At 35.2% G+C, this 21,254-nt stretch overlaps 1 protein-coding gene across 1 annotated transcript in view; it reads left to right on the forward strand.

Moving 5' to 3' along the window:
- Positions 1–19,643, forward strand: part of ERp44 (Endoplasmic reticulum protein 44) — a 106,222-nt gene extending 86,579 nt beyond the window's left edge. Inside the window, exons 6-7 of the mRNA XM_081745394.1 lie at positions 5,353–5,648; positions 10,077–19,643. Coding sequence (XP_081601520.1) covers positions 5,353–5,648; positions 10,077–10,459 — 679 coding nt within the window. The 3' untranslated portion in view covers positions 10,460–19,643. The remainder of the gene's footprint in view (positions 1–5,352; positions 5,649–10,076) is intronic.
- Positions 19,644–21,254: the final 1,611 nt, after the last annotated feature.

Consider the following 21,254-nt stretch of genomic DNA (forward strand, 5'->3'; position numbering starts at 1 on the left):
TTCATGAATGATCAAGAGAAATGTACCAACTTATATGTCAGGTTCATAGGCTTTAGCATATATGTTTGCATGACGACCTTCCTAATCAGGTCCTCCACTATTTGACTCGTTTCCTGTGTGAATGTTTGCAGTTGATTGCCTAGCAAGAATAAGTTTGAAAGACTTCCCTTTCCCATTTAAAATTTATTGAAATTTAGTTGATAATAGAGACGTATTATTACCATATATTGCGACCATTTTTTTCTTCTTTATTGTCGTGCTACAAATTCTTCCTTTTCATTTTTCAGTTTTTTTTTTTTTTCCTTCAACAAACCGATCTGTAAACAGGATGTGCTACAAGACAAGATTTATCCACACAAGCGTGAAAAAAATTATTGCATATCAGTCAATGTTGTCATACTGATGTTAATTTACTGAGTACTCCTCGTTTCTGTGTCAGTCAGTTTAGTCATACTGATACAGTTAACTTACTGAGTGCTTGTTTCTGTGTCAGGCAGTGAAGTCTGATGTAGTTAACTTGCTGAGTGTTCCTCGTTTGTGTCAGTCAGTACAGTCATACTTATGTATTCTCTTTCCAGCCTTAGAAAAAAGTAGATGTAAACAAATCCACCTGACTACCAATGGATCGATGACCAGTGATTGGTTGTTGATCTCACTGCACTAGTATCCTACCGCAATATAATCCCTACTAAAATATTAATTTGAATAAAAATATCTGACTTTATCCTTTATTTTGTGATAAGAAACGCAGTAAATGTAATATTTAACAACAAATGTAGCTTTATTTCAAGCTCAACCAACTTGGACATATAGTATTTACTGCGCATGCATATACGTTCGCGCGCCGACTCCGTTCATTTGAAATTGTAGAATATAAAGTTTCTTGGTGACGATGAGTGACAATAATTCATCTTCGTGTTATGCTGTAAACCACAAAAGAGGACAACAGGGACAGAGACAATCTCGTTTATATAACGTTTTAAGAAAATGCTGTTTCCAACATAGCAGTAGTCAGTGTCAGTGCGTTTATTATTTAACAACCAACGGAGCCTTTCACTTTGGAAATTATGCGACAACATTAAGCTAGCAGACGATTTTGCTGTTCACGTCTCTCACTGCCGAAACACGTGTGAGCCGCGGAGAAATACATTTCGCTTTGTTTACATCTACTTTGTTCTAAGGCTGGAAAGACTTTAGTTAACGTGCTGAATGCCCTTCATTTTTGTGTTAGTTTGGTGATATCGCACTATATGACTTAAATAGGTTCAAAGTAATGTCCCTTAGAAAATACTTTTTTCACTTTCTGTTGACCTTTAAATATAAATAACGTAGTTAACGATGATGTACTTTTAAAATCTATTCTAGAGGCATTTCAGGAGTCTGCAACTCCCTTCCTCAGTCAGAGGTCAAAGTTAGAAATATATATCGATGAATTTACACGACACGTGACCTTCTCTCAAGGAAACTGAAAATTTACCTGTAATCATCCTTAAAAGAAATGTAGAAACCCAAAATGTCGTCGGACTACTGTCGACTTTCTTTTCAGAGTGACTGAAAAACGAGAGCTGCCTATTCAGTCACGTTGCATAGTTACCTTCAACTACTAGATGATGGAGAAATATATATATATACAGACGAAAGTATTTACCTTGTTCAGTCCTTAAAATGAAAATGTTTGTGTTAATTAAAGACATATTAATTTTGTCTTTAATTAATACAATACACGAACATGTGGTCACACTTGCACAGAGAAATTCATTCCAGAACGAAATTACGGATACGTGTACCACTGGAAAACACCTAACGTAGCAAAGTTGATTTTAGTATACGGACAAATTCCCACGGCCACAAAATCACGGCAGGACAAAACCTCACCATAACAATTTATTCATTACTGAATGTTTAGACCAGTGATCGCTAAACCGTCGTTCGCGAGCTACTAGTAGCTCGTGGAAACATTTTCGATAGATCGATTTAACGCTCCGGTTGGCTAACCTTGATTCCTCCACTGAGCTGACGCTAACGACAGGGGGCGCTGACGACAACAACTTATTTTCCTCGCGCAACTACCATTGTCAGCCTCATGTCTCAGTTGATTGTATACGCGTGGGGTTGTGCATATTATGTTTTTCGTGTGTATATTAGACATTTGCTAAACGTTGTTTTTCGTGTGTATATTAGACATTTGCTATGTGTATATTAGACATTTGCTAAACGTTATGTTTTTCGTGTGTATATTAGACATTTGCTAAACGTTATGTTTTCATGTGTATATTAGACATTTGCTAAACGTTATGTTTTCGTGTGTATATTAGACATTTGCTAAACGTTATGTTTTTCGTGTGATATTAGACATTTACTAAACGTCTTGTTTTTCTTGTGTATATTAGACATTTGCTCACTTGGATAGTTTATTTCATATTTACTACTAGTATAACTGTATAGGCAATAAAGAAATGTAAGATTTTTTTTTTTTTTAAAAAAAAAGTTGTTTTTTGTTTTGGTTGGTAGCTCACAGTTGGATTTAAAAACGGTACGGTTCGGTAACTGTGAAGCTTCATAAGTTTGGCCACCACTGGTTTAGGGAGACCTAATGAACATGGTACCAGAAATGCTTATTTTAGACACTAGGAGCGTACACATTTGACGGGTTGAAAATAAATGGACATATAATTGTAAAATAAACGCAAATTGAAGAAAATTTTATTCGTCGAATCTATTTCAGCTAAATTATATGATGAGCGTGAACTGCGAAGGTTTTTTTTTTTCTCTCTCTCTCGAGCAAAGTGTTATATATTAATTTACGCTAAGTAACTGCTAATCTTTTTTTGTCTAATGAAATTGCTTATTATATTTTGTGTGTGTGGCCCTTTATTATAATAATTATCATTGTCCAATCATTTGTTGGAAATTATCTTTTACTATCATTTAATTTAACTATGTTATTTTTAATGTGTCTACATACAGAATACTCTGAACATTCTGCACAGAAATCGTCTTCATGGCGAGGTTGTGTTCTAGAGAAATTTTGTTGCTGTTGAGTTTAACGTCCCGTTTAGCAGCGAGGCTATATGAGACGTGGACCTACTGATTAACGTGGAATCCGAACCACATGAGCTCCCGCCGGGAATCGAACCCGTAGCCAAAATTTTTGTTCCACATTGTTCTAGTCAGGTGAGATTGCGACCTGCAAGGTTTTGTACCCGAACTGTTGTGTTTATATAACATGTACACTCATGTCCAAAATGATTGTCGCATATCTATAACTGTGTTCTTGTAAGAATATCATTTGATAATGATTTTGCAGGGTTCTTTTAATACTGATACTATGTGTATAATCGGGAAATGTATATTTGTAGTAAATTTCATGGAAAAAGAATTATAAATATGAAAATTAGAATGAGCAAAACAAAATGTTGGTAAATGGACAAGAAAGTTTTATTTTCGTTTTATTGTTTTTATTTATTGCTCTTTTGATATGAAATTTGCCACATACATGTCTTTGCCGATTATGCATATACTAACATTATAAGAAATACCGAGCGAATTCGTTATCAAATTATATTCCTAGAACAACATATTTATAGACATGCGACAATAATTTTGGACATGAGTGTACATAGGCAAACTGTATTTGTACTATGAGTAATCGTTTAAGAAAGCAACTTTTACTTCTATCACTAAAAAATTCATAGAAAAATATTGAAATTGAAACTTGCAGTAGGTTTCTATCACTTCCGGCTTTAGTAGAGAGATTAAAGTGAAGATGGGATATGTTTTCAGGATGCTTAATTGATCTGAGAAAAAAAAAATTTCGCTATCTTTTTTTTTTTTTTTTTTTTTTTTTTTTTTTTTTTTTTTTAACTCTATAGTGATTACCGTTAAAACCGAAAGTGGTTAATTTCTGTTACTCTTGATTTGGATAGATGTTAAGAGAGAAGATGGTAGTCCATTCTTATTCTGTGCGTAGTTTGGAAGTCTAGATATAACTTTTTGGTTACACTTTGTATAAATTTACTCGTTGAGAGTTTTGATGTACGGGGGAGGATCAAAAACTAAGGTTACAAAACCGATATTTCTTAAGTTTCGTTTGTTATAGAGGAATGAAGTGTGTGCGGTAACCGTAATATATGGAGTTGGCAACTGTGCAAAGTTTCAGCCACCCGCCACTACTGCTCTAGTTGTAGGTAAACACAAATGGCAGCTCGGGGGTTGCGGTGGCTCAGTGGTAGAGCGTTCACCTCTGGTGCTTGGGGTCGCGGGTTCGATCCCAGCCCTCGCCAAGTGAATTTTGTGGTGGACAAACACCGTGTGCGTGTGTTTCCTCGGGGGTCTCCAATTTCCTACCACTTTCTTTATTCCACCATTTCATTCACTACTCATCATCACCGTCTCCTTTAGCCTAACTGGCATAAACGTGGGACGTAAAACTGAAAGATTTCATTTCACAAATGGCAGCTCGTTTGGAAAACTGGTCTCGCAAAGAAATCCGCTCAGTTATTCGATTTCTATGTGTGAAACGTGTAATCGCGGCTGAAATTCACCGGCAACTGGTAGACGTTTACGGAGAGACTGTAATGTCTCGATCAGCATGTCACAGAATGATGTCGAAAGTTTACGACTGGTAGGGCAAACGTCACCGACGAGGAGCGCAATGGCCGATCCAACACGGCATCAACAGGTTTGAACACAGCTCATGTAAAAAAACAGCTGGTTCAGGACAACAGAAGGATCACGTTACGGCATCTGATGACAGAATTGGGAATGTCGTTCGGAAGCACATAGGAGGCCGTTGCTTCGCTTCAGACAAAGTTAAAAACTTTGTGACTAGGGATGGCCAGAACCGGTTTTCGGCTCTGAACGGATCCGGTTCCGGAACCGGGTTTTCGGATCCAGGTTTGGAACGAGTTCCTAAGATCCGGTTCTGGAACCAGGTTTTCGGATAAGGTTTGGAACCGGTTCCTAAGATCCGGTTCTGGAACTGGGTTTTCGGATCCAGGTCTGGAACCGGCTCCGAAACCGATTTGAAAACCGGCTTTCCAAGAACCGGTTCCTTGCGGAACCGAAACTTTGTGGCCATCCCTATTCGTGACAACGTGGCTGAACATACAAGCACAGGATTTTTACCAGGAGGGAATCTTCAAACTCATCCCACGATGCGACAAGAGCGTCAACTGATATGGAGACCATGTCGAAAAATAACCTTATGTATGTACTATCTGTTGCCTGTATTGGTTGTGTGAAATAATATACATACACGTTTCACTGCAGGCTTTGTAACCTTACTTTCGGATCATCCCTCGTATGTAGATGAATGCGTGAATTAATAAAATCATTTCTTATTCTTTCCAGGACTGTGACTGCACAGATGCATCCACCTGGACAACCCATCATTGTATTCCGACCAGACAAAGCGAGGTCCAACGAACAAGATGAAACATTCACGGGAGATCTTAGTAATTACGACGCCCTCAATATTTGGGCGTCTGAGAAGTGTGTGCCCTTAGTACGAGAAATAACGTTTGAAAACGCCGAAGAACTCACAGAGGAAGGACTGCCGTTTCTTATTCTGTTTCATCATCCAAACGATAACGAGATTGTCAAAAAATTTAATGATTTGGTGAACAGAGAACTTGTCTCGGAGAAACGTAAGTTTTTACTGGACTTTATTATTATTATTGTTATTATTATTATTATTATTATTATTATTATTATTGCTAACTATAGCTTTTTTTGCGGTTTAGGGGATCCGTTCAGTGGTAGAGTGCTTACCTCTGGTGCGTGGAGTCACTTCTTCAATCCCCGAGGAAATAAGTTTGGGTAGACAACGTCGTGTCGGTGGATTGTTTCGGAGTACTCCACTTTATGACTCCACCAATTCTTCCATCATCATTCACTTGCTTTAATCGTCGTTTTCCTTAGCTTAAAGGGCATAATCGTGGGACGTTACACTGAAAGATTTAATTTCATTTTTAGAGGGAGGTTTTAGTTCTATCATCAATGAAAGCCGAGGTAATTTGAAAAAAATAAACTTACCAGATAATGTAGAAGAAGCCTTGAAATGTCCTTATTTGACTCAGAAAAAAGATAATGAAACAATTTAAATGTGGTAAAGAAAGTGTCTTGACATATTTTTTGTTAATAGAACAAGTAAGCATAATATACTGTAATATTTAACAATTTGAAAAGTTTTATAGTCCCTCCTGCACACTTCTTCAATCATAAACAAATGTCTGTTTATTTATTGTTGACTGAAAAGTGCGTAGCAGCAGCTCTAAATATCACGTCGTATAATGACCTCGCATAGCGTAATCGCTAGCGCTCTCGCCTTCGGTGCGAGCGGTCCCGAGTTAGATTTCCGGTGGGGCACTTGGTTGGAAAAGTGTAAAAAGCTTGTACAGGCTGACGATTCTGAGTGAGGTTTTGCTGGGTTTTCTCATTCACACTAGGCAAATGTCGGAATGGTACCTAACATAATTGTCCTAGGTCGCTTCCTTCCTTTCCCATCCTTTTGTTCCTTCCCAATTTGCCGGACATTGCAATCACCGACGGACCTCATCCCTGATACATGACAGGCTAACAGGGCCATAGATGCCGAAAACCCAGAAATCTTAATTTCTAATCCTAATCACGTTCTATAATAGTTACTGCATGACGAATGACACACGTTCACATCCTTAGATGCAGATGTATCATTTAGTGAAATGTCTTCACATTATTTAAAAATTTTGTGAACTTCCGTCGTTTGATTGGTTATTAGTTGATACTATTCTACATTTCGCTATAAATATTTGTAGCTGTCACCACGGCGTGGCGCGTCCTCAGGTTGCGGATCGAGTAGAAGGCCTCTAGATATAGAGGTTAGCTGCGAATATACTGAATAAGCAGTCGAGGACAGCCGACTAGGAGTGGTCCTCCCGCTTGGGGGTTTGGGTAGGGCTAACAACCTCATCCTGTAATAATAATAATAATAATAATAATAATAATAATAATAATAATAATAATAATAATAATAATAAAAACTGTTCAGAAGTGTTCACAAAAGCCTCGGACAAGGACTGATAACTTGGCACGACCTCAGCAAAAGAAAATGGATATGAGATTTGGAACATGGAATATTAGGAGTCTTTATAGAGAAGGCGCGTTAAAATCCGTAACGAGTGAATTAGAGAAATGCAGGATGGATGTAGTAGGAGTTCAGGAAGTTAGGTGGGAAGGAAATCGATCTGTGAATTCCGGAAATTTTACGTTCTTTTACGGGGAAGGAAATAAAAATCACCAGTTAGGAACAGGGTTTTTCGTTCATAAACGTATATTACCAGCAATTAAACGGGTTGAATTTGTTACTGACAGACTTTCTTTTATTACTCTTAAAGGACGGTGGTGTGATATTATTGTTTTAAATGTACATATGGCCCAACTGAAGATAAGGATGATAATATAAAAGACAGATTTACGAAGAAGTGGAACGGATATTTGACCAACTCCCGCGATACCATATGAAAATTCTATTAGGGGATTTCAATGCGAAGGTAGGACGAGAGGATATTTTCAAACCGATTATAGGGAACGAAAGTCTCCATAAGGAAAGTAATGACAACGGTGTTAGACTCGTGAACTTTGCAACATCCAAAAACCTAATCGTAAAGAGTACAAAATTCCCACATCGCGACATTCATAAATACACTTGGACATCACCAGACGGGAAAACACATAATCAAATTGATCACGTTTTAGTAGATAGAAGAAGGCAATCTAGCATAATTGATGTCCGATCGTTTAGAGGGGCTGATTGTGACACTGACCACTACCTGGTAGCAGCGATAATACGAGAGAGGTTATCGTTGAATAAAGGTAATATTCATTGTCCGAAAACGGAGAGATTTAATTTAAAGAAATTAGAAGAGAGCCATGTAAGAAAGGAATACCAGATTGAAGTTTCGAATAGATTCTCGGCTCTAGAAGATTCGGAGTTCACTAGTGTTGAGGATACTTGGATTTAAATTCTGTCGAGGAATTTGAAGCTTAAAATATACAAAACGATAATCATGCCTGTTGTTCTGTATGGCTGCGAAACATGGTCACTTACTCTGAGGGAAGAACATAGACTGAAAGTATTTGAGAACAAGATCCTGAGACGAATATTCGGACCCAAGAGGAACTGGAATGGGGAATGGCGGAAACTTCATAACGAGGAACATAATTTATATGGTTCACCCAACATTGTTAGGGTCGTCAAGTCTAGGAGGCTTAGGTGGGCGGGTCATGTAGCTAGAATGGAAGAAAGTAGAAACGCTTTCAAAGTCTTGACTGGAAGACCCATCGGAAAACGACCATTAGGAAGACCTAGGCTCAGATGGGAGGACAATATTAAGATGGATCTCGCAGAGATTGGAATACAAAGTAGAAACTGGATGCAGTTAGCTAAGGATAGAAGTCAGTGGAGAGCTTTTGTGAACGCGGCATTGAACCTCCGGGTTCCATAGGCCATAGAGTTAGTTAGTTAGTTGTAAAATTTCGCTTCACCGAGGGATTGCAGAACTTGTTAAAGTTACTTGCGAAGTCCATAACTGAAATATAATGTAATGTTTGAGTTCGCTTACTTTATGCCTGCTTATGATTAGACAAATCTTATGACACAATGAAACATCTTATTGAATTTACTTAAAGCAGACTTAATATTTTTTGATAATTTATAAAAAAATAATAGCTATTTTTTTTTTCTGCTTTCGGTTATGGCGCAGTCTCCACATGTTGCTAAGGAAATATGAATGCAGAAATTGTGCCAGTACTCCCGATTCTCCCGTACATTCCCCTTGCACAACTCCAGTTTTGATTTTTATCAAAACCCCCCATGATGAGGAAATAAAGTTTATGAGAACAACGGAAAAAAAGTTACCTTGCCCTCCCTTTACATTCACTCAATACCTGTCTACAGCCACTCAAAATTGAAATCCTGGTGAAATCTCTGATTGAATGTTACGAAACGTGTTGCAATCGATTCCAAATTCAACTGTTAATTACACATTCCAAATTATTCATAAAGCGTTTTGCGTTTTTACAGATTTTGATTTGTTAATATTTAATTATTATTTTTATTAAGTATTTTGCCTTTTGGCGGGTCCTGGGGCTAATGAGTTACTTTGAATTTTAGGTTTCGGCCTGAAAATGTTTCTTCCAGATTTCTCGATCTTCGGTTATCTCTCTTAACTCCCAATATTTTCTTCTATTGTTTTCAAATAATCGATCAGTTGGATTCTTCTTCTTCCTTTTCCTCTCTTTCCTTCTATCTTTGCTTCTATTGAGGTATGAAGAAGACATTTTCTTCGGAAGATGTGTCCAACCCAATTGGCCTTCCTACGAAGGATGGTGGCTAGAATTGTCCTCTTCTCTCCTATCCGTTTTTAAACATCTTCGTTTGATACTCTCTCTGTCCATTTAATCTTCTCCATTTTCCTCCAACACCATATTTCGAAGCTCTCTGATTATTTCTCCTCTTACTTCCATAATGTTCAATTTTCTGAACCATACAGTCTAATGCTCCATGCTCCATATACAGCATTTGACCAACTTGTTCCTAAGTCCAATATTGAGCCTGCTAGTTAAGAGTGATCTTTTCTTGAATGCTTCTTTGGCTATGGTAATTCTTGACCTGATCTCTTTGGCTCTTGTCAAAATACTTCCCAGATACTTGAAATTATCGATCTCTTCGAGTTCTCTTTATTCTACTCGGATCCATAAGGGCGCGTTTCTACGGGATATTCGACTTTTCGACGTTGGTTTCCATTCCATATAGTTTGAAGTCGTAATATTTAAAATAAAAGAAAATAGCACAAAATTGTGTAGTTCGATTTTATTTTTACATATTTGCGACATCAAAACAGGAAATAAAATTCTCACATTGTATGAATATACACTGTGTATTGCTTAGTACAAAAAAATACTGTACAGTTTTACTTTCTTCTTACCTATTAATTGGATTAAGTCGAGGGACATCACTAGGAGAGTAGAGTTTATAATGGCACGAGTTCAGTTGTGATGCTCTTGAAACTATTAACCATATTTTCTGATTCCAGAGAATGTAAATTTCCTGACGGCGGACGGTGAAAAATTTGCTCATCCTCTCCATCACCTGGGCAAGACGCAGAAGGATTTACCAGTCATTGCAATTGATAGTTTCAGACATATGTACCTTTTCCCGGATATTAAGGAAATGGAAGTTCCCGGCAAGCTTAAACAGTTCCTACAGGATTTGTATTCGGGGAAATTACATAGGGAATTCCATTATGGACCCGATCCAGTGACAGATCCTCCGAAACAAATTGAACATCAAACAGGTGACAACACAGTGCCGTCGACGCAAGAGGTGAGAAAGGTGCCCACAACACCTCCCGAATCGACATTTAAAAAACTAGCCCCTTCGAAAAACAGATATACCTTGTTAAAAGATGAGCTCTAATGACGGATTTTTTGTGAGCAGGTAAAAAAAAAAAAAAAAAGTTTTAGTTGAATTGGAATAAGACATTTCTTTTGTGAAGCTTTAATGAAAGAGGGGGAGAGCGATATAGAAAAAAAAAGAAAGTTTGTACAAAACTTAATGAAAATATGAGTCAGTGATTGAAGATTTTCATAGTGTGTGGACATCACTGTACACTTCGCTGTGCGAACTCCTGAGCGGAAATAACTTCCTGCAAATAATAATAATAGGGGGGATAAAATCAACGTGTGATTTTTTTAATGTTGCAGGAAAGTAAAAAAAAAAATGATAAACTGAATAAATCTTTTTTTGTTGGTGGTGGCTGGGATTCTTAAAATGTGCAAAAACACAAATCATCATAATAACGATATAATGATTATATTTGTCAATGAGTCTTGGTAATGTGATTGCTTTTACTCGCATTCCATCTTTTTACACATTGTTGATGATAAGGTTGCAGTGATGGCGGAAACAGGTAAAGGATTTTACTCTGGGTTCAAGCAGTGTGAATAATGGTTGTATTTTCTAGTTTCTAGCTGTTGCTTTTTTTTCTCTCTCTCTAGATAATGGGAATCGAAATCTTGAAGGTTTGAATGATCTTTTTGTACTGTGCAAATGGGGGAGAAAATTTTAATACGCACCTTCTGTGCCTGTTTTACGGAACCAAAACTTTTTTTTTCTTTGCACTATAAATTTAAATAATAATATTTAGTAATTGTGTACAGCCTGGATAGCATTCTGTGTGTATATAAAAGCTTTTTCTTTGTTGTTTCTTTTGTGAACTGTTCTGTAAATGGTGGTAATTGCATTGTGTGAAGATGGGAAATTGATGGTACTCAAAACGTGCCTGTGATGAAAAACAGTAGCGACTTTTTTTTTCTAGTAAAGATACCAATTCTTTGAGTCAGTATAAGGGAGAAAGAAGTGAGATTTACTTATTATTCTAATGCAAAATTTTGATCTAAATATTTCAGTCACGATCATATGTTTGCTATGATTCCGAAAATGTAACATATATAATTTTCGTTCTGTATACCCAATATTTCAAATATATGATGGTGTTTTTCATTGCAAACGCTAGCATTCTGATTGTGAAGATTGTTTAAATTATAACGTAATAATGAAACTAATTTTAAAAACGGATTATTGAAGCCATTACATGTGAAAGGTTAGTTTTTGACCTTTCCTAAGCCGCGGGAGCAAGTAATGAAAATGTCTTACGTATTGGTAAACAGCTTAATATATCAGTTTAAATATGTCTTGAAATATACGCGGACCATTGTGTTACATGTTACAAAAAGATACCCTGAGAAATCTCACGTTTCAAGCGTCCACTTGCTTGACTTTGTCAGTTTAAATTTTCGGCTTCTGCCTCCGTCTAAGTTTACTCAACGATATTTTAGTATGCAGAAATGCTTCTCGTGCGTTGTGTAACTATTTCAGAAAGTTCCTTTTAATAAATCATTTTGTGTTCATGTAGTTTACAATCATAATGTTTATGTGCAATGTACGAGCCACGTCCAGAAAATAAGTGTACTAGATTTTTGTAGTTAAAAAAAATATTTAAAACAAAACTCTTACATTGTTATATCAGTACATATGTAAACTATTTTTCCACTTAGTCGCCATCCCTCTCGATGCGCTTAGTGAGACGAGGGATTTTTTTTTTTTTTTTTTTTTTTTTTTTTTTGTGTGTGTGTGTGTGTGTGTGTGTGTGTGCTTTGGTCAAAGAAGTTTGCCCCCACCTCTTTTGCTCAATTCTTCACCTCCACTTTCACTTTCTCGTTAGTTGATTTTTTTCCCCACCCAATGGTATTTTCACGGGGTAAAGGGGGGATTGAACAGATGATAGTCTGAAGGCGCCAGGTCTGGGAAATGCGCGGGGTGGTTCAAAATATCCCACCCGAATGTCTCCAAAAATTTGCTTTGTTGTATTGGCCGTATTCGGTCTGACATTGTCGTGCAGAAAGCAAAGTCCCTTCGTCAGCAGTCCCCTCCTCTTGTTCTGAATTTTGCCCTTTTCAATTGTTTTGATCTCGTTAAAAACTTCAGATGAAGATTTTCCGTTCACAATAGGGTACGGAATAATGCTGCGAATCTCGCAATTGGTGGGAGATATCGATATCTTTCAGGGAACAGGTTACCATGGCCACAGTTTTGGTCGTACTGACGCGTGATTGGACTCGCTGGAAAGGGTAGGAGCTAAGCTACACGGCAGTGTGACCAACATAGCAATATTAATTTCTCTCTGCTCGCGAGGGCCCTAGCACACTTATTTTGTGGACGTGTCTCGTGGTGACAACATAATAATGCATGTTACAACTAGAAAGAAAACTAAGCGAACTGGAAATGATGCTGCCAATCATACAAATGATTTAATGATTATGTTTCTTTTCGTGCCAAGCGTATATTTCTCTGCAATTTAGCATGTAAAGGATATGTTTGGTCTTAAATTACAATAATAGGTGAAAACAGTTTTCGGCCGGTGGTTTTATTCGTACTGTAGATCCGAACTGTTCCAACAGCTTCACTGATATTTGTACAACGCTTCGAAATAAAATAAGGATTATGCAGTTTTAAATAATGGACTGTGTGTTCAGTAATAGGAAATATGCAAGCTTTTGTTACTTAAGCTGGTATTAATTATGCATAATTCAGAATCAAAAACTTTCTAAAGGTTATTATTCATGTTTTGAATTACAACTCACTGTGTGTGTTGAGTAAATTTAAATGTAAAGCACTTTTTCTCTTTTTAAAGATAGTGAGAATTTGCGAGCTTTTCCGACAGTAAAAGTTGTTTTAGTAAGACTTTTTTTTTTTTTTTTTTTTAATTTTAATGCACGTGCTTAATTTGGACACTATATGTGAAATGTGATAAATACGATGGAACCATTTAGATTATTTAGAACGGATGACTTTATAATCTCAATTAAAAAAAAAAAAAAAAATCACCATATGCTTTTTCGTGGGCAAACGGCTAACGCATCTGTACCCGAGTTCTATTCTCGGACAGAAACCCGAATACTTAAGCACCTTTCGGATCCCACATCCAGCAGCCTCATTGCTGAAATGGATGCTAAACCCATAACATCAAGCTGAAAACGAATGTTAAACTTTTCAAAATCGAGCCATCTGTTCAAAATCCAATTCTGCGTATCAAGTTCTTCTTGAACTGTCCTTCAAATATTATATTATTACTTTTTGCTATTCATGTAAGAATGTGCAAGTATTGTACTACATTTCAGTGAGTTTTTATACATAAAACTGGGTGTGTGTTTACTATTAAACATACCAGAAGAAAAGTTCAGCAAGAATTTGGAACTTTACAGTAAAATTGATGTACGTATCTTGTCTTGCGAATATATATTTCGGCAACTGTGACAATTTCTGGTGCATTTTTTCAAGTCACTTTACCTCAAAGAGGAAGATCCTAGTTGTCGCCAACATTTTGCGTTGCTCTTCCACTTATTCTGAATAATTCTCCATTAACTTGAACTAATTTTCACTGTAATAATGTCACACTAAATTATTAGTGGGTTATATACTGGTTCTTGCGCTGATTCCTTTAAAAACTGTGAAATTCAAACAATAATTCAGTGTGACATTGTTACAGTGTAACTTAGTGCAGAAGAATTCAGGATAGGTGGGAAAGCAATGCTAAGGAAATAAGACAGATGACGCTGTAAACACTAAGTATTGGGGAGCTTTGCGTTCATTTTTTATTCAATTTTTACTATTTACAATTCATTACTTTGGACAATTTTGTTATTTGTTACAATCTTCATATACTATTTTTCATTTTCAATATGTTCATGCGCCGCTTATCCTTCTTTATTACTTTAATAGTGTGATGAACAATTATATATTTAAAACAGACAAATTTGGCCATCTTGGCTCGTGCCATTTTAGTACATATTCTTATTTCAAACAATTTATATTTAAAACAAATTTAGTGAAGCAGCCCACAGGGCTCGAAGGCCGGGACTTCCTTTATAAATCTCCTGTAAGGGAGAAAACTGGAAGCAATGCTAAATTGAAGTGACAGTAGGTAAAATTACTTGAAAAGGGTACCAGGAATCCTTGCAGATGCCGAAGGTATAGTCTTAGAAGGGAATATATAGTATACCTGACAGCAGAACTTTGTCTTTCTGCGATGAGTTTTTGTAAGTCAAAAGTTTTCTGCAGAAATTTTCAGCAGAAGAAACACATGTGATTCTTAAAATTACGCTACGTAAAAAACAGTTCAAACTATATTTATGCGAGTAGTCTGTCCATTCTCCTCTGGCAATTTTTCTGCATAGGCGCGGGAAATTTTCTGCGATCACATCGCAGATCGCGGCATGTTCTGCTATGGGGATTATATATATATATATATATATATATATATATATATATATATATAGCATATAATAAGTATGTATACGCAACGAAAGATACATACATCATTTTGCTGTTATTTATGCATAAGAGCGTATAGTACAAAATAAAATAAAAACTTTTAAGATATTCAATTTGGAACTTAATTTACTAGATTTTTGAACAGACGGATGGTAAGTACTAGTGGCTGAACTGTCAAAGTAATATTTACACCAGTCATTTCCAACGGGCCGGTATGTGACGTAGAAGCGCGGTTGTAGAACCTGAGAAAATCAGAGAAATACAGTGAAGGAAGGAAGGGATGGCGTAGGAGAGTGGTTTTACAATCTGAGAAAAGCAGAGAAACAAAATGAGAAAGGGGGAGGGGATGACCTAGGAGACCGCTTTTATAATCTCAAAAAAAAAAAAAGCAGAAACACAATGAGAAGGGGAGGATATGATGTAGAAGACGCTTTTAAGATTGAGAAAAAGAGAAACACTATGAGGAAAGGGGAAGTGGATGAGGTTGAAGCAGGTGGCCAAGTTACGGAATTGGGCCTCTTTAAGTTTTATTGTGTAAGGTTGTACTTCAGATTTTTTTTAAAATGAAGTTTACATTCTTGTAGCGTGATGAGCATTTTTGAGATAATATTACTTTAGAAAAATTCGTCAACTTTAGATCAGTTCGGAAGCGGCTCGTGAGAGAAGTCACACTCGTAAAACCAATGGAATAAAGGTTATTTAATGCATTCATTGTTGTATACAACAATTAATACATTAAGAAAGTTTTCTTGTAGTTTCAAGCGAAAAATTTCAGTTTCTACCAATGTAACTTCCCCTTACGACTCGCCTGTGGGTCGGTCATTCCGGACTTGGCTATTTATGACGTTATACAGGAAACAGTTACGTAAACTTGTGGAAGCAATGTTGGCAGGGAGACAAGAATATCAAATGCAGTGTTAGTCGTCTTGTAGACACACATCCATTGTGGAAGCCGTTGATTGTTCATAGACTGTAATTACCGTTGTGGTTTTACTTCTCTATTCTTCGTGCTTAAAAGTATTCTAACGTCATTGCCCAGTTGGAAGTCACTGCTCGAGACATGAAATGATATCGTGAATGGAAAATTACAAAAAAGGAAATGTTCATATCCTGTACTTGCACTATTGAGATTTGTTTTTCTAATCAAGTGCTGGTTACTAGATTTGCTATAGTTTTTTGTTCTAAAATGTTTGGTAATACATAATTGAGAATACATTGTACATACACAGTGGCTGCTGTCTGTTAGTTTTACAGATAAATTAAAATTTATCCTTTGCTGCAAAGCTTAAAAATTATAGTAGTGTTGTCATACCTAATCTGGATAAAATGTAATATTTTTCTTATTATTGTTCTACTCATTTCCAGTTTTAAGCTATATACACTCATCTCTCGGTTTTACGAATTTCCATTTAACAAGAAATCGAAAGCAATGGATATGGTTTGAAATTCCTAATTTGAAACTAAAGATGTTGACTTTAGTGTATTATAGAGCATATTTACAATGTACAGATATTTTACACTACCAGATTGGATAGTGTACTTAATTAACGTTTAGAATGCTAAGCATAAAATGTTACGTAAAGTACTAAGCCTGGGTCATTTTGACTCAGGCGTGTTTTTTGTTAAATATATCAAGATTGATTCAGGTAGTTAAACTTTCCTACGTACAATAAAATGGGCAATGTGCCTGATCGTTCTTTATATTACAGTAAATTTTATACGCTGTATACATTGTCAGTGGCGGCTCGTGACGCTTTCAAACAATTCTTGAATTATAGTACTGTAACATTAGAAATTTATACATAGAAATGTGCTGTCTTTGTTAGGAGTAATTCCTGTCACATATGGTACTTTGATTACATCTGACAGTCCTTGCAGAGCTCTTCGCTGGTGCAGTGTACTTTGCAAGCAAACTTGTGGCACATTGCACAATTTTGAGGGGTGAAGAATCACGTGGCTTGCTAACAATAAAAACAGATATTGTAGGGAATTGAACAACAATGTAGCAATTGGTGAGAAAGAAATGTACAGCGGTAAGTGTGGAGGGGGGAAAGGGTGGGGAAAAAGTTTGCTAAAACAAAACTTTCTATTACTCTCACCCCAATCAAAGCTCAGTAGAACGGGGAAGTGATTGTTGCAGGTAAAAGAAGAAATTACCGTTTCAATCAGCAAAATAATAATAATAAAACGTTATTTTTGAGTGCCGTGCCGCGGAGTACCAAGGCTGGGTCAAATTGACCCAATTACACTTTCTACCATATTTTTGGGTATTTTGTGTTTATTTTATATATGAATTCTACTGAAATGGTTTCCAAAAGTAAAAATGGTTGTTAATGAAGGAATACCTAAAATATTAGCCCACTACGGCTCTTTGAAATTATAGCATTTCTTTATAAAAGATCATCTGGGTCAAATTGACCCAGTCTTGGTACTCAAAGGATTAAATGTACAATACCATATTAATATTATTTGTTTCGTAATGGAAATGTGCTTATTAGCCATTACAAATGTTGGAACTTAACGGACAATCCGCAAGATCGCGTCGCTGTTTTTTTCTCTTTTTATCTGTTAAAAATGGGGTCCTGGCAACTCAGTGATGGAGCGTTCATCTCTACTGCATGGAGTCCCTGGTTCGATACCAGCTTGTGCCAAATGGACTTTGTGGTGGACAAATATCGTGTGCGTGGGTTTTCTCGGTGTTCTCCCGTATTCTTCCACTTTCTTCATTCTACCATTTTATTCTTTTATCTGTTAAAACGAGAGGATGAGTGTATGTACTTGAATTTTTTTCTATTTTTTCTTCGATCTTTCCATACAGTGTCCTTGCGCGTATACAACATTCGTTGTACTAAATGAAAATTATACTTAAAAAACAATCTCCGTCGATCAAGTGTTGGCAGCATGTTTGTTAAGCAAATGGCCAATTCAGGAAAATCGCCAATTTAATAGTTTCACTATTAATATTTTGAAATCATATATAAACAACTTCAAGACGTATTACACCAAATTTTTTTAAAGTATATTTAAAAAAAAAAAAAAAAAACTACTTTTTAACATCCATCAGTACGATATAAACTGCTTGAACTTGATTCTTCTTTATGGGGTTCTTTTCTATTTTGAACGTTTGTAAAGAGTGAAACGGCTTGTTATCAGAATGTGTTCCCGTAAACCAATATTGTTGCATTCGTAATTGTTTTAAAAAGAAGTTAGCGGTAACGTTGTTTCTTACATAAACTTGTCACTTCTTTTGTTAATACGTCCTTCTTAGAGTGTATACTTACCAAATTTACCCTAACAACATTCCATAAATTAGTACTTTGTAAAAAAAAGTATTTAATATATATGTTTGAATAAAATATTTGCGTCTTCAATTTATTTCAATAAATGACTGAGGCAGTTGAAAGATGTGACCTTTTTTTTCCTTGCTTGCTTAGAGATTTCTAGTTTTAATTTTATTTTGTAATTTCATTTAAGAACAATAAATGTGCTAATACGTACAATTTAAGATCCGAAATTATATACATAAGTCGAAGGAATAAATGCATGATTCATGAAAACAAGGGTAACAATGCTTACATTTGTTTTCGAAGTACCTTGAAGTAATACATTATTTTGTATCGTACCTTATTCCTGGAGTTTAAACCGTCATGTTTCGTTATTTTTTATTGATTAATATTTGTCTTTAGCATATTTAAATAATAAACTTTATTTTATGTACATATGCTTTGTGTTATATTGTGAAATTCTGCTTTGTGTTATCTTTCACAATGAAACACTAGTAACTCTTTTACCATTATTTGATGCACCTGCAAAAATAACATGTTTGGTAATATTTGTGTGTGTGTGTGTGTAAAACAGAAAATAGTTCGAATTTCAACAGAATAAGAGGGATAAAGAAAGGAAGTTTGATAAAGTTTGTCATATTGCTCACTCGAGAAGAAATTTTAATATATATATATGTGTATGTAAGTATAAATTTCACTTCGTTTATTTGATCACATGTTGTTTCTTTATACTTTTCTTGTTCTTTAATTCCTAATACCGTTCAAATTACCTATGTATAAAATTACAATTTCTCATATGGATTTTTTTTGTGTATATAAATATTGTATGTTTTAGAATTTTGAGTGCGTGAACCACAAAGAAATTGTGATAAAACCATTAATAAAACATCAGTTCTATTATTAGTATAAAGACTGTTCTCGCAGATTATCTTTTTTAGTGCAACATAAACAAACAAAAGCGTATAGAAACACGTATTGTAATGCGGCGTAATTTTTGACTCTGTATAAAGCAAGTTCTTGCGTTTGGTGATTACTTACTATTGTTTATTGCATAATTAGCGATTAAAAGAAGGAAAACAAAAATAAATATTTCATTCTTCATGTTCAAAGAAAACAAAATGGTTAATTTTTATTTCGTGTTTTTTTTTTTTTTTTTTTTTTTTTTTTTTTTTTTTTTTTTTTTTTTTCTTCATACTTTGTCGTACCGATTGGAGTGGTTATACAGTACAGTATTAAGTAATTCGCTTATTTCCTTTCTGTTTGCTTGTTGATGATAAAAATTTCAGTGGTATGAGATTTGGTGGATTTTTTAATCGTCAAAAGATTCGTAAAGTTTATTTTCTTTGTGAAAAGAAAAGTAATTATAAAATATAATTTGAAGATTGCTTGCAATTTTTGAAATTGTTGTTTCGAATGTTTTTGAATTGTAAAAGAAAGAACTCTTTTAATAGGTCGTGATCTGAATAAATTATTTATGTTAATAATTAGTTGTAACTTATTAACGTCCTTATTTTTTCCTTTTGTATGAATTGATCCATGATGGTGTGAAATATTGTTCATCATCAGAATTCCCCCGATTCCAGCACCCTGCCGTGTCTAGGTATGTACACTCATGTCCAAAATTATTGTCGCATGTCTATAAATATGTTGTAGGAATATAATTTGATAACGAATTCGCCCGGTATTTCTTATAATGTTAGTATGTGTATAACCAGCAAAGACATGTATGTGGCAAATTTCATGTCAAAAGAGTAGTAAATAAGAACAATAAAACAAAAATAAAATTTTCTTGTCTATTTAGCAACATTTTGTTTTACTCATTCTAATTTTTGTATTTATAATTCTTTTCCTATGAAATTTACAACAAATATACATTTCCCGATTATACACATGGTATCAGTATTAAATTACCCTGCAATATAATCATCAGATTCTATTCTTACAAGAAGATAGTTATAGATATGCGACAATAATTTTGGGCATGAGTGTACAAGGGTTCAACAACGACGTGTTTCATTCCGCTATTTTTTCATTCTGGACACTTTCTAAGGTTAATTCCAGATAAGCTGATAAAGAACCAAACCAAGTTTTCTTCCCACCACGCTCACGCATTTGGTTTGATAAACGTGAATTTTGGCGTTCCACTTTCCTCAATGAATTTCTGCACTCGTGGTATAGAATATATTTTTAAAAATAATTATACCTTTCACTGCATATTTTAAAGCAATTATATTTATCTGATAAGTGTTGCTGAGATAAGTAGCACTTCTTTTTGTATAATACTAAATTTAAATGAACAACTGTAGTTTTTTTTTTTTTTTTTTTTTTTTTTTTTTTTTTTTTTTTGATAGTCGAAGCAATAATGACATTGAATTGATGTATACTGTATTCATACAATAATTTCATATTAACCCTCGCACTACCAACATTGGGGGGGGGGGGGTGTTACTTTGTGGCTACCACAATATGTTTTTTGTAGTTACTTTTCTAATCGTTTCTTCAAAATTTAAAAAAAAAAAAAAAAAAAAAAGATCAACATGTTTAGCTAAAGCGTATATCTTACGGAGGTACAAATTGAACATTAGTGTGCCTCATAAATTTGCTATTTTAAGTTGGTGGGCACAAAGTAACTTCCCGTTGGTTGGACATAACATTTAGAATATCCACTCCTAGATGGCAGCATAATATATAGCTGTTAAGTTTTATCCCGTGTACTGTTCACTTCCAGGGTGTCTATCGGTCACGAAATCAGAAAACAGTTATAAAAGTCACGAAATTTAGCTTTTGGGTCACTATTTTTTTAACTGTACAAATGTAAGTACAGATTGGAAAATTTTGTCCTATAAAACGTCAAAATTCACCACCAAAAATGTCTGTGATCGGGTTTTAGAAGCTACCAAATCGCAAGCAAAGTACGTGTCTATCGTATGGATGAAAATTCGACCTAACTCGCACCCAAATTCGCTTTTGAAAATGTTAGGAAATTTTATGATTTGGTAAAGAAAAGGTCACGAAATTTCATTTTGGAATTTTAGTCGACACCCTGACTTCAGTCACTGTAGATTTTTGTGAGAATTTCTAATTTATTTCTTTAG

The sequence above is a fragment of the Thermobia domestica genome, chromosome 18 (assembly GCF_964235325.1).
Source record: "Thermobia domestica chromosome 18, izTheDome1.hap1.1, whole genome shotgun sequence".
Taxonomy (NCBI): Eukaryota; Metazoa; Arthropoda; class Insecta; order Zygentoma; family Lepismatidae; genus Thermobia; species Thermobia domestica.